This window comes from Quercus robur, chromosome 9, assembly GCF_932294415.1.
Source record: "Quercus robur chromosome 9, dhQueRobu3.1, whole genome shotgun sequence".
Classification (NCBI taxonomy): Eukaryota; Viridiplantae; Streptophyta; class Magnoliopsida; order Fagales; family Fagaceae; genus Quercus; species Quercus robur.
In genome coordinates, this window is record NC_065542.1 from 20,516,573 (window position 1) to 20,531,768 (window position 15,196).

Below are 15,196 nucleotides of genomic sequence, written 5' to 3' on the forward strand. Positions count from 1 at the left end.
CGAATTTAGCCAAGCTCAAGCTTTTAAACTTTCTTACAAGCTCCAGCTTGAATATTATTTGCAAGCTTGGTTCGAGCTCAAACCGAGTTTGAACATTATACTTTTATGTTGAGCTGAGCCCAAACCTTTATTACTCACTCAGCTCGTTACAACCCTAATTTTAGCCATATTTCAAATTAGGTTATAAATTTTTTAAATTTTCAATTAAAATCCAAAATTTTATGAAATTATTTCAGTTTGAATTTTTCCTATCTCAGTTATTCAGTATCATTATCATTATCATGAATGAGAAATTATTGTGTACTCCCGGAGTACCATAAATGCGTACTCTCTTCTCTTACATGAATATGGTGTGCCAATGTAGGTATACTTCAAGTTCATCCCCTACGTCATGTCAAAGGATTCTCAAGGGCACTCAAGTATGCATGAAAAATCAATCGTGTTGCTTGATCTCATGGTGCTGCACAGGTTCCCAGGATTCCCTTTGTTGATATTTTTCTTCAACTGTAGCCAATCATTCTAATTCTCATTGTCAAATCCAAAATATAGATAAGCTATTCTACCTATTTCTTTTCCTTGCTGACTGAAAATGTAATCATGTAATATATTACTAATAAAACATTAATTGCTTAAAGATGATTAATTTGTTCATCAATTCCATGCAAGGAATGATTAAATGCAATCATCATGGAAGTGAGAATATTTGAAATTTAAAACACTCCTGCATGGAGACATAGACGATGCTTGATTGTAACTCACCAAAAATTTTACAATTCTTTTCAATTTTTCCTTTGTAAAAGGGTTAATCAGTAAGGATTTATTTCCACATTTAAGGAAGGGATTAGGAAGTGTAGGACTTTAGGTTGCACTTAAGATAATTTTTTCTTCACCATGCAAAAATAGAGTAACTGATGCAGACTTTTATTGGCAATATTCAATAAGTGCAGTCTCTAGGTCCGCATAGGCGCATAGGTCGAGAATATGTATGAAACCGCAAATTGTTTTATTTTATGGTATGAGAATAATAAACCATGACCATTTATAATTTGATAATTACTAAACAGATGTATGAGAATCAACTCTTTTAGGAATGTTTTATGTATGAGAATCAAATGTTATAGGAAAGTTCCTCCCCAAAATGTGTCGACTAGTATCTTTTTCTTCCACACAATTTAAACTAATTGCAATATAAATAAACATAATTACGTAGTAGATCATATTTAATGAACAATATATCATAAATTATATTTATAAAAAATCAACAATATATCATTATAAAAAAAGAAAATAAAAAAGAAAAAGGGTAATGTCAATCAACTCCAATTGACCAATCGAGCCTCGGGTAAACTAAATTCTCAAGGCGAGGCCACATAATCCAATTATAAAAATTAAAAAAAAAAAAAATCTTGAACAAAGTTCTGTACCCTTCGAACAAGGAAAAGAGGTAATGTTATACATTTTAAAATTCTTTTGCTCCTTTTCTGTCCACTTATATAGCTAATCAAATGGATGTATTTACCCCAGCAGATCATCATAAGTTATATGGGTTCCTTTAACACCTTCAATTGGACCCTCATTTTGTTTTTGAGGACAATTGCCAGTGCTAAATTTTTTTCTTACTTCTCGGCACATGTGAACTAATAGTTTCTTTGCGAGTCAAATTGTTTCATGACCAATGTTCAGAGACTTATAAATTAATGTCTGTTTAAGTTAAGGATAGCTTATAGTTATGGTCCAAGTTTTTAGATTTTATCATTTTACATTCATAGGAAGACTCAAGAATAGTGAATAAAGTGATGGCTAAAAGAAAAGAAAGGGAATTGTCTGGCTTAAGCTGCCCCATAAGTATCTTAATCATCACTGTTTTAATATAGTAAACTTCAAACATTCCAATCCATATTGCAGAAATGAATTAATGCAATCCAGGAGGGGAGAAAAAGAATCCAAACACTACAGCTTTGCAATTTTATTTGAGATTTGAATGTCAACATCTTTGAAATTAATGCACTGCGAGAGTGTCGTGGTAAGCTTCTTCAGATCCTCCATTGTGTGCACTGCACTGAGAGTCACCCTGAGCCTAAAATAGAATAAAAAGATAACTTCGTGAGTTTGATAAAAACATCAAGCAATTCATCCAGAATAAGTATTAATGGCCTGTTTGGAAGTTTAGAGAGGGAGGAGAGTAGTGGGGAGGAGAGTAGAGGGGAATGGTTGCCCTCTACCTCGTTTGGATGTTTTTAAAATTAGTAAGGGGGAAGGGAGTAATTAGCCCTTCCCCTTGTTTGGATGTTTTAAAAATTAGGATGGAGAGGAGAGGAAATGATTAAAATAGACAAATTTACCCCTATTTGAAGATGAACTTGCAACATTGGTCTATTATTAATTTAGAAATGGTAAATTGAGAAATTTATCTAGTCAATAATTTATCTACTCTACTCTTCCTCCAAATCTCTCCAATTTGGAGGAATTAAAAATGAGAGGTTAGAGGTAGTTGAAACCCCTCCAAACCCCTCCAAACTCCTCCCCCTCCTTCCTTAAAAAATTCCAAATAAGGTAATTGAATTATTCTCCTTCCCTCTACTCTACTCCCCCTCCTTTTTTAAACTTCCAAACAGGCCATAAATGAGAACAGAAACCCAAATCTGAGCATAATTGATAGCTTTGCTTTTGACTTCCAAACTTTAACCTGAATGAATTGGATCTAATTTTATTTGTTGTTCAATATCTTTACTCTATATTGTTTTTCATCTTTTATATATCTATATGTATATGCATTTTCACTATATACATTGATTTGACGTAGATACTAATTATATTACATAATCAGTTTCTTAACATTTTGGCACAGTGACTACATCCTAAGCTTAGTTGTAGTGCAAGTATTATAACCTTGGTTTTGCTTAAAATTTAGCCTATTATAATTACCCTTCAACAGGTTCTTGAAATATATAGAACTTAATAGAAAGATGTAGCCATCAAAGGCTTTCTGCTGTGAATTAGCCCTCTAAAGCTGAACCAAGTTAATTTCCTGCAATTTTTCTCTTCTTTCTTTATTTTCTTTATCATATTTTCTCATACATGTTATCATGGTATCAACATTATGTCTCACTTTTCTAACATGATATCAAAGTTATGTTTTATCTTTTTCAATAGCTTATGCAAACCATTGACAAATCTAGTCAGCAGAATACATGGGTTACATACTGTGGAATATGATAGAGCATGTAAAAAGCACTAAGGCATGAATCCAATGTTTTCAGTCAGTGGCAACCAAAATTACTAGTCCAAATTGGAGAGATAATAGCCACAATATTTTCAGTAAAGGTGTGTGAAGTGTGAACACTTGGGAACCACATCCCACTTTTTTGGGGGTGAGCATCAAACCACAATCCTATTGGTTAATGAGTGAGAGCAATAAAAGCGAATTTGTAAGATTGAGTCACCAAAACACAACCTAAACTAGAAAATTGCAGTCACACTTACAGAGAAACAAAAGTACAATGAAGAGTACACAACAAACCTGCATGAGTTCGGAGGCACTGCTGGGGGTCCGATTGGAATTACATAGAAACCAGATGTCAACAAATGCCTGTTCCAGAATGATTGACATATTTAGTAGTTGCTTTAGCAATGACCTTAATCATAATGAGAGATACTAACTGGCTAGCTAGCAGGGCCTTCTCTTCACTCCCTACAATAAGAGATATTATTGGACTTGAGATGGGGATTCCAGTAAGAACACGAAAGTCTTGTACCCTCTTCCAAATTTCCCTTCTACGCCATGTTTCCTTTTTTGCCACAGTAACAGCAGCTGCATGTCACACTCAAGCAGTTAACAAAGAAAGTATTTCACCATGGAGGCAAAGTGGATAAATAGTTTATGCAAAATAAGAATCAAATTTCTAGTAGGGAGTGTAACATATAAAGATCACTCATAATATGATTTAATATTTTCTTCAGAAAATCAAATGACCATACACACACAATTAACCCCTCAAAGGTCAACCCTAGTAGTGTCCTATCAACTATGTCACAATGTGAGAATATGAATGAGAGCATGAAAGCATCGAAGCTTAGAATATATTTAGGTGTATTTTAAAAATGATGTATTTGCAATTGTTACATAAGGGTTGGTTCTATAGATATCTCCTACAAAGTAATATGAGAGATCTAACCCTACATCACTGAGTTGACGATAAAAAAAAAAAGGTTAAAATAATGGACAAAATGATTAAATTCACAATTTCCTAACAGCTTAAGCTTTGGGGGAAATCGATAATTTATCGATATAAAGTATAAACAAAGAAAAACAGGCACACATACAAGAACACTAAATATATGTCATCCAGAACTAGGTTTATGTTCAGAGTAGCTCTAGTTTTATTATGAAGGCTACAAAAGTAGTTGCATGATTATGATATACACAAACACAACCCTATTTAGCCAGGGCTGCATATTACTCAATTACCATGGTACACATAGGGCTTCTAATGTTTTCTGAAACATCAATAATATTGTCAGTGGTTCTACAGATGCCAACTTGCAAAGTCAAATAATAATAAAAATTTAAGAACTTCATTACCCTAAAAACCATAAAGGATCCTAATCCATGCAAGAACCATGAACAAGAAAGAAGTTTAATTTTAATTAAACATTCGACATAAGCTTATTGTTTCAATAAATGATACCCAACAAAAGAGAATGCTAAGAATTACCATGGGCGGCTACAACATCGGGGACCGGCATTGCAGTGGAAAATATAAAGGAGCGACCCCTTGATTGTATGATTAGCTTCCAACTTTTGCTTTTCATATAGTGTTCAGAAAGCAGCATAACCAAATCAGACATATTTTCACATACAATAGATAAGACATTCAAGGAACTCATTATATTAAGGCTAGTTATAGAAAATAATAAGAAAAATAGTTTGCATGCTATGTCCAATACAGTGAGAAGTCATATGTTCCTGAGAGTTGTCTAGATGAGCCCTACTTCTATTGATTTATTTTTATTCTTTTGTATCATACCACACATGAAGAGTACACTAGAACAGTTACCTGCATGCTATGAATCCACCATAGCAGCCTGTGGCCTTACTCAAAGTACCAATGCATATGTCAACCTCTTTTTCACAATTGAACTTCTCAGCTACTCCACCCCCATTTTCGCCACAAACAAAAGTTCCATGAGCCTGAAAAGAACTCTCAACAACAGTAACACTAATTTTCAAAGCATATACAAGCATTAAAGTAGGTATACAGGAAGAAGCCATTTTTCTCAGTGCCATACATGATCTAAACCAAAGTGCAAGTTGAAGGGAAAAAAAAAAGTTAATAGTAATAAATAATGTTTGGGAGAGTTCATTTTCTTTGGCTTATTGTGATTAAAAATAAACTATGTAAAAGTATATCTGTATTTAGAAAAACTAAACCTTTAAAAAGTAGTACATGATCTGTATTTAGAAAATAAACTGTGACAAACAGATTAGTCCATAATCTTTATGCCTTAGCTGTCAAATCAGAATCACAGACTTTAGATTGAAGGGTTAACTTCAATCCAACGATGACTACCATGTGCACAAGACAGGTTCTTAAACAGCTTCTTTTGATTGCATAAACATCACTACATAAAAATGACTTACATCATCAACAACCAACAAAAACTGATGCTTCTTGCGAAGCTTCACAATTTCGACCATTGGTGCAAAGTCCCCATCCATACTAAACAAACTGCAATAAAAACAGATTGAAGTCATTTATCAAATATAACAATGTACATGCACATACACATGTTTGAAACGTTAGTTTTCAAAATAATGAAGTCACAAGAAAGTTTAGAAGACAAACATAAATAATATTAATGTTGAGGAATGGATCAGATAATATGATTCTCATTCAAGCTCAGGTGGCTCTAGTTAGAATTCATGGTGGGAAGGATAAAATCTTGTGGACTGCTACTTCAAATGGGGTATTCAGTTGTGGTTATGCTTGGGAAGTGCATAGAGCTAAAGGAAGCAAGTTAAACGTTAAATGGTGAAGATTGGTCTGCTTTTATCAATTTGATGATTATTCAAGATCAAATTGCTACAAAGGAAAGAATGGTTAAGTGGGGCTTCAATGGAGGCCTACTGTGTCAGTTCTGCAGGAGTAGAATGGAATCTAGAGAGAACTTTTTTTGTTCTTATTACCCCTTCTTAGAAGGATTTGGTCAGCCATTTGTAGAAGGTGCTTGTATGACAAAATGGTGGGATGATAGGATGCTGAAGTTTGGTGGGCTACAGATAAGCTTAATGGTGATTTCAAAAGCACCATAGCCAGGCTAACTTGGCAGCTACCGTTTATAGTATTGGGAGAGAAAGGACCACAAAATTCATGTTGGAAAATTCTTAACTGAAGAGGATTTGCTAGAAGTTATATTAACAATGTCAGGTATAGATTGCAGCCAAAGAAGATAACTAAAAATATTCAGAGCAAGCGCTTGTTGTATTTGGAGGGTGGAGATTCCCTGCTTGTGATCTTTCTGGCTTTTTTAACTCTGTTTTTTTATTTTCAAATTGCTCTGTTTTCTCATGATAATTAGTTCCATGTGTATGTGAAGTAGGTGGTCTAGTTTGCAGCTTAGCTACTTGATTCTGTTAATTTGTGCTGTAAATCTTTTACTGTGGTTTTGATAAGTTTTATCAATCATCTAAAAATAATTTTGTTGACAATGATTCTCAATCTAATTGAAGATAAAAGTTTTTCCTGTTTGAAAATTTAATATATCGATAAAAGAAAAGAAAATTTAGAATTTCACAGAGAATTAAAACAATTAACTGTGTTTTCCTGGTTCTCAATTTTTGGTTTTTGTCTCAGCCACTTGGAGCATGCAAAAAATAAAGGAACACTTATAACATGACTAACCCATCAGTTACAACGACTTTCTTCTTCATTTTGCATTTCAATCTGTCAAAAAACAAAATGCATTGCAATAATGAGTCCTGGGTAAAGTATGCTTAACAGTCATAGGGACACTGAAAAATTAGGACATAAGGTAACAACATACAATAGTGCATTAAGGTGAGACATGTCACAATGTCGATAAATGAACACTTCCACACTTTGTTGGCGCTCAGCCAGACAAATACCATCTATAATTGATGAATGATTCAGGGCATCAGAAAATATGGCAATCCTGTCCTCCTCTGAAGGTTTACTACCTACAACCAAGAGGGAGGCAATACTTCCTATTGATACCATCAAGGCCATGTTGGCTGCATACCCTGTTGGGCAAAGGAGGCAATCCTATAGCAAAATTTAAACAAGAATTCATCATTTTTCTGTTGAAATTGTAGAAAAGGTCAAACATGAATGACAGATTGTTATCATAAGAACAAAACCAGAAGTATTAAACCTGCAAGGATACCACATTATCGATATCTGTGGTTTCAACCAACCATATTACATTTCGCAAATCCATACATAATCATAACCGCTACAACCAAATCAACATAAATGCAGAATTCCAACTCCCTAGTTTATGCCAATGTTTTATGAGTTATGTTTTATGAGTTTCTTATATACTCCTATATTTTTGAGTTCTATTGCTGTGATCAAGTCAGCTTTATTTAGAAATGGCTATATATAAGAACAAACACAGATGGAGGGAGAAAGAAAACACATAAAATGCTAAAGGAATTATAGTAATACAATTTTTACCTCTTTCTTCTTTAGATCTGCCAAGCATGATTCAAGTAGCCTATGGTAATTAGTATAGCCACAAGCTAGAGCAGAACCCCTTGGGCCCATTCCATGTTCTTGGGCTGCCTGGTTTACAATAAAGTTCATAATGTTTTAGGAGTGTCTTACAAAAGTTTTCTTTAAAAGAAATATCATCAAGCACACCTTCGAAGCAGCCCTTTTAATGGTTGGATGTGAGCTCAAGCCCAAATAATCATTTCCACAGAACAAAATTAGCTTTTTGAACTGCTGAGGATGGGACTCCTCTTCATTAGCAGTTACTTCTTCTCCTGCAATGATCCATGTCAATGAAAATGATAAGATGCTACGTATTAGTTATATTCAAGGTCCAACTATGTCTTAGCACCAAGATTGTCCATAGAGAACAGAAATGGTAACGGGATAGAAACATGCATATCTTCTGGCTAAAACATCTTTTCATGCCCAATAGACACATAAGAGTACTTGGTTATAGCAAAATATATGAAACTTCTGATTATGAAAAAAGTTTTAATAACTGGTTCATCATTGTTCTGCATAATTAATTTAAATTCAAACATTCTGGTTCACCACATTCTTCAATAGCTTTCCCCTAAAAGTCACATTACATCTGTTATGGCTCATGGACTGCATAGATGCACGAGGCAAGGGACCAACACATGGGCAGATCTCGAATTGACTTCAGATTAGTTTAAGTTTATCTTCCTTCAAGTCATTATTCAAATAAAGTTGTAGATAATTATCAGAGCTTATCTTTAACTATTAGGAGTAGAAGAGATTAGTATTAGTTCTTAAGGTAAGCTTTATAATATACATTATATATATTTGATAAGTAAATAATTTCATTAAAAACCAAAAAAAAGGAGAATTGGAGAAAGCCCAAGAATACAGGCTGTATACAAGAGGCAATTCAAAAACAAAAGAGCAAAACCAAAGAAAAGAAAAATCAGCAACAAATGAGAACTCGGGGAATCCAGAAAGAAACCCATCTGCAGAGAAAGAGGAACTCAAAGAAGTCCACTCATACAAATTCTTTAGAAAGAGATATTTCAATTTAAACACAATGAGTTCTTCTCCCTCAAAACATTGGGCATTCTGCTCACACCAGATGCACCACATAAGACACAACGGAACAACCCACCATATTGTCCCAATACTTCCCCCTCCAAACCAACCCTCCTTCCATGCCACTAACACTTCCTATACCATAGAGGGCATCACCCAATAGACTCCAAATAATCAAAATATCAATGCCCATAGGTCCAAAGCCGCAGAACAGTGTAGGAATAGGTGGTTCATATCCTCTCCGTTAGGTACATGAAATACCACACCATAACAATTATACCCCTCTTCCTTAAGTTGTTTGTCATCAATACCCAACCCTAAGACACACACCAAGAAAAGAAAGCCACCCTTGGCAGGGACAAGCCACAAATCATGCCAAAATCTAGCTCTATTACTACACCGGACATCTATCTGAGGACATGCCAACTATCCCAATCCTCGAGGAATATACTTCCATAAACCCACTCCATGCGAGCCCCAAACCTCCCCAATCACCAATATACACTGAAGACCCGTATTTCAACTCAATAACCCTCCACCATAATGCCCATTCCTTGCTCCCATAACGCCACAACCACTCCCTCAACAACCGGATTTGCATTCAGATCTTTCAGGATTCAATGGCTGCTACCGGGTAAGGTCATAGACCTATTGTTTGGTTAGAGGAATTGGTTTGGTAAGCATTCATCGGACATTTGGAAATTAGTTCCATTGTGTTTAATGTAGACAATTTGGTGGGAATGAAATCATCATATGTTTGAGGATACAAAGACATCAGGAATCCTTTTGGTAGCTTTGTTTTGTGGCTCTTTATTTGATTGGACTAGAGAATGGGGATTCACTAGTTCTAGTTCCATCCTTGAATTTATATAGTCGTTGTCTCTCTATACATAATTCTATTCTTTTGTAGTCTTTAGGCTCCTCTATGTCCTTTTTCTCAAAAAAAAAAAAAAAAAAAAAAAAAAAAAAACACATCTTATTAAAATAAAAAGAATTTTCTTTCAAACATATTACTTGGTCACTTTGGGAGGTGGAATAATTCTTTGAATTCCAAAATACTGTGTTATGTAGGTGGAACAATTCTTTGAATTCCAAAATTTTGCGGAACAGTAAATTCCCTTGGCCGCATTAGCGCAAATCACCTTGATGATGAAGTGCAACTATGGTATTAACTAGCCAAAACAAGAAGAAAATTTACTTACTTGGTCACTGCTTAAAACAGTCTGCATACCCGATATGGACCAACAGAGATTGACAATTTTTTTGATGATATGACCAAACTCAAACAAGCGGGTTCAAAGAGAGTACCAAAGCCAGTTCAGAAAGTTTCTCAACTGAGTAGGTGGCTTACAACCATCATATCAAGTAGGTTGTTTCATTAGTGGACTCAAGGAACACCGTAAGTGTTGATGTCCAAGCTCTAAACCAACCACTTTATCAGCTACAAGGGACTTGCTTGTCTCTATGAAGCCAAGTACCATCCGTAACATTGACTACTTTCAACTGGAGCAATTACATCACTTATAATTTACTTATAAAAATAAAAGCATTGACTACTTGCAGCTGAAGATTATAAGGAGCCTTGCCTCTATCTGTTAGAAACTTACATCCTACCAATAATTATAACAAGAAACATACTCGTATAGAGCTTAAGGAGAGACAAGACAAGGGTTTATGCTTTAATTGTGATGAAAATTTTGGGTCCGGTCATTGATGCAAGAAGCTTATCCTCATTGGAGGGCGTTGGCCTGACAAAAAATGATGGTGATGGAGACATAATGCAGATCTTCTAAAACTAAGACATCTTGTCATGCCCAATTGACACCATATAGCTAGGTTCTCGCTGAGAGCAAAAGATAAGACACACCTGATTGTGAAAAAAAGTTCCAATAAATGGCTTATAACTGCCATGCATAACTGCAAACTTAACCTTGCTGTCCTCACCCGACCTTACTTGTCATCTGCCAATGCATCATTTAGCAGCCTATATATCCATCCAGACACGCACCAAGAACATTAGTTTCCCCTATTCGCATTCTAGTATCACACCCTAGCCAAAACAGAACTCCGTTGACTCACAAGAGTTGCATACTTGCATGTGACAATGAAATAAGTCAAACCCATTTGGCATGCAAGCCTCACTACCCCCTCACTAAAATTCACACTCTAATTTTCTCACCAGACATACACATGTATATATAATACTCTTCGTTTTACAATGACTTACTAACACAATAGTTAATCACCCTGTTTCTTTTTCTTTTTCTTTTTTTCCTTTGTTTGGTTGGCAATTCACTATTATAAATTGCATACATAACCAATATATGCAGAGCATATTCAAATTTCAAACATCACCCACAAATAAAGATATGCATTTGGAGAGAGGAAAAAAAAAAAAAGCTTACCAGTAGTGGAAATTTCACAGACCCAGCTTTGAAACGTTTCTTCTGCAATGTGGACCTCCACAGAGGACCGTTCCCACTGCTGCATTTCATCGAACATCTGGAAGACTTCTTTTCCTGCTTCTTCTTGGTCTGATATTGAGTTGCTTTGAGGTTCATTTTCAATGGGTTTTGGTTGTTGGTCACTGGGGAGGTGAATGGGTCTCAGATGCCGCACGAGTTTCAGAGATTCGAGCTTTGCTAGTGCCTCTTCAACCAAGCTGTCCCACAAATTCATTGTTTCCATTAACAGAGTGAGAGTGAGAGTGAGAGATGTCCATAACTATCCTCTGGGGTAGTTATAAGAGACGTGGGTAGTTGGCTTGGCTAACTGCCTAGTCGGAGAGTAGTTCACTTCTTGGTGGGACTTGGGAGAGGTTATGGCCAAGATAGCCATATTTGGCTGGGAAATGATGCATGATAATGACAGAAGACTGTTTGCTTTTGGTAAATGATGCATGAAAGATGACAAAATCTTTGTTTTTCAAAGAAATCCTACCAGCCACTATAACCAATAGCACACGCCGAGAGCAATAGAAATCCTCATTGTCATTCCATAATTGCCAAATCTCACCCACCACATCCCAATTGCCATATCTCACCCACCACCCCCCAATATGGAATTGATGTTGGGGATTATGCGGTGAACACTGAACAACTAAGGACTCTAAAAAACTTTAATGTCTTAGAGACACAAATGAAAATTTGCTATCTTTGAGACAATATTATCGGCTCCTGTACAATAATTTGCTAAAGGGTTATTAGCAAATTTGTCTCTAAGATACAACTAAGTCAGAATTCTCTAATATCAGGTAGCAATTTCTCTCTCTGTCTCTCGAGTGGTCTTGGCTAAGTGCCAATAGAGACTTTTGATTTGCCAATTAGCACTTATTAAGTGTTGATATACACTCCCTATAATTTACCCATCCCTATTTGCTTGCATTGGGCCTCTTGCTCGAGCGAGTCTAGTCTAAAACTTTGTTTTTTATTTCAATTTTTCTCTTCATTAATTCTTTTCTTATAGAGTAAGATCAAACATATTACAATTTACACACGTTACTTATACAATTAACCCACAAGAATTGCAGCTAAACAAGGAAATATATAGGTCAAACCCATGTTACCAAACAAGCCTTACTACATGTTACTTTTTTCTCCTGATTAATTTTCTTACCATACATACATTACATATATATACATATTATATTCTTGGTTTCACAATGACACAATAATTGGTCAATCTTTTGAGCAAATTCAAAATTTCAAAATAGCTAAAGCAAATAATGACAGGAGTTCGAGAAAAATATATATATATATATATATATATATATTACCAGTACTGGGAAGATAATGGACCAATCTCTGAAGCGTTATTTCAGCAATCTGAATCTCCACTCAGCACCGGTCTCACGGCTGTATTTTGTCAAACACGTGGAAGACGTCTTTTCCTTGTTCAGACTTTGAGGAACTTTGAGTTGTTTCGTTTTCAATAGCTTTTCGTTGTTGATCTCTTGGGAGTTGAATGGTTCTCATGAGGCAGTAGGAGTTTCAAAGATTGAAGCTTTGCAACAGCCTCTTCCACCAAGTTTTCCTGCAAGCTCATCTGTCTCCATTAGTGTATATAGAGAGAAAGAGATAGTAACCGACATATTAGAGTAGTTCATGACTTCATGTAAGTTACGTTGGTGTTTTCGTTGCATGGAGCAAAAAACTCACAACACTTGCTGGTGGGCTCAATGCATGTTGTGAATGTTTTGCATGCAGCATGCAACAAAACATTTCTTACGTTTTGGAGGGTATTGTTTTTGGGGAAACGGTGAGGGAAACATCTTGTCTTTATTCTCGAGGAACTATGAAGTATTTTAAGTGTACCTCATAATTTTCCATACTTTGAAATAGATTATTTGTATTTGTTTATTTTATCTTAAAAAATTATTTAAAGAATATGTAGTCATACCTAGACAATAGGGATGACAATGGATTGATTTTAATGGATTGTTTGATTCAACCTAACCCTTATAATGAGGATTTACAATTTTTTCTTTGGGTTTAAATTTTAAAACCCACTAAGATTTGGGTTTTACACTATAAATATTTGAATCCAACCCAATTATGCATTTATATGATCCCTATTATTAAAATTAAATATAAAACACAATAATTTTTATAACAACTTAGGCAGCGTTTTGGGTCAAAATAAATTTTTTGGAAAGTTAGAATTAAAGGGGAAAAAACATTTAAAAAGGTTTCCTCCAACCCTGTTTAAAGTTATTTTCTCTTATCTATATATATATATATATATATATATATATATATATAAAATCGAAACTTTTGAAGCTCCCACAATTTTCTACATCATCACTATTTAAAAAAAAATTAAAAAACAATTTTTATTTCCCAGTCCACGTCATCATTATTTTTAAATCATCAGCATTATTAAAAAAAAAAAAAAAAAAAAAAAAAAAAAAAAGCTAAAAAAACCTATTTCTATTTCCACGACAAAACCAAACCCGATACCCAAATTTTTGTTCTCCTTCCCTAAACCCTAAACCTCTTCTTACACACCGCCTCTTTGTTCTCTATTTCTCTCCCTCATCTCTCTTCTCTACCCTTTCAACCTCTGATTTGTTTTTCAATCAAACCCGTTAAAACCCTAAACATCGGAGTACTAATTAGCCCAATTACCTTCTTTTCTTTTCTATTTTTTTTGTTGAATCACTGCTATTATCTAAATTAATTCTTTGCTTCTTGCATATTTCATTGACAGGTCAATCACGTAGCCACTGAATCATCATCACCAACATCGATCGTTCGTGCTAATTTTTCTATTATATACTATCCTTTGTGTAAGTTCCCGGATAAAACCCTAAACCTCTTCTTACACACCGCTAAAATTACTGAACAAAGAGGAATTCAATAATTTTGGTGTTTTTCACAAGGACCCATCGCATGCGTGTGACGGTTTTGTTTTCAGGATGAAGCAGAGGGTGGGCTGGAGCCTGAAGGCGAAATTGAAGTGGAGGGGCCTGGGGAGGCTGAAGTAGAGAGTGAAGGTAATTGTGTTAATTGAATTGACCACCACTGACTCTTACCGTTACAGTTTGCGCACCCAGGCCAGGCCACAATATGTGTAAAGACATTCTCTCTAATTCGATACCCAAAAGTGAGTGTTGCCCCAAAATCTCCCGGTTCAATTTCTCAAGAACTCCTTGGTAAGATCACCTTGAATCCTCAATCTTCCTTATCTTCTTCCTTTTTTGTTGCTGTTGTCCTAATCTATTTGCTTATAATTAATTTGTGGTTTTTGTTTCCATAGTTTCTGAACATTCTTGAATTAGGACGAAATCAAGATGACTTTGAGGCTAAAGGATTGATTTGGGGTTTTTATTAGTTTTGGGATTTTGGGGTTCCTAATTAGGGTTTGCTGCAATTATAGATTTCAATTGCTAATATGTTTCCTCTTTGTTCTTTTTTGTTTTTCCCAGGGGAACACCATAGAAGATCAAATTCTACCTATGCTTTGTCTCTTGGTGTTTTGAGGTTTTAATTTAATTTAGGATTTCCTCCCTAACCTGTTCTCTTTATTTATTTGTTAGTAGGAGTGAAATTGTGGTTTTTGGGTCCAGTTTAGCACTTTGGTTTACTAATTTGTGTTTTTTTAATTCAAAACTTCTGAATAAGGTTTTAAATATATTTTGGGTTCTATTTGTTGTTATCCATATAATTGTAGACAAGCTATGAGTCTTCCATGTTTGAAAGACTTAATCTTCATCAAAATATATGAACACTAACAAAAATATTTTTAATTTTGCATTTCGTAGGATTTAGTTTTCTGTATTTTGGTTGGTTGGTTTTGATTTAATTTATTGGCTATCAAACCTATGAAGAATTTTGGAGAGCAAGCTTGATCAGCTTTGTGGAGGCTCTTTGTGTTCTAAACCTGCTTGTATGTTAGTAAGAGCAAAGTAGATG

The 15,196-nt window shown here is 34.9% G+C and overlaps 1 protein-coding gene across 1 annotated transcript; it reads right to left on the reverse strand.

Moving 5' to 3' along the window:
* Nucleotides 1–1,820: 1,820 nt before the first annotated feature.
* Nucleotides 1,821–11,945, reverse strand: LOC126699277 (8-amino-7-oxononanoate synthase-like). The gene is made up of 11 exons (XM_050397006.1): nucleotides 11,189–11,945; nucleotides 7,884–8,008; nucleotides 7,698–7,805; nucleotides 7,045–7,283; nucleotides 6,903–6,944; nucleotides 5,642–5,729; nucleotides 5,058–5,191; nucleotides 4,716–4,804; nucleotides 3,661–3,811; nucleotides 3,521–3,589; nucleotides 1,821–2,077 (listed from the first exon to the last, which is right to left on the reverse strand). The coding sequence occupies exons 1-11, from the start codon at nucleotides 11,469–11,471 to the stop codon at nucleotides 1,951–1,953; spliced, it is 1,455 nt and encodes a 484-aa protein (XP_050252963.1). The 5' UTR covers nucleotides 11,472–11,945; the 3' UTR covers nucleotides 1,821–1,950.
* Nucleotides 11,946–15,196: the final 3,251 nt, after the last annotated feature.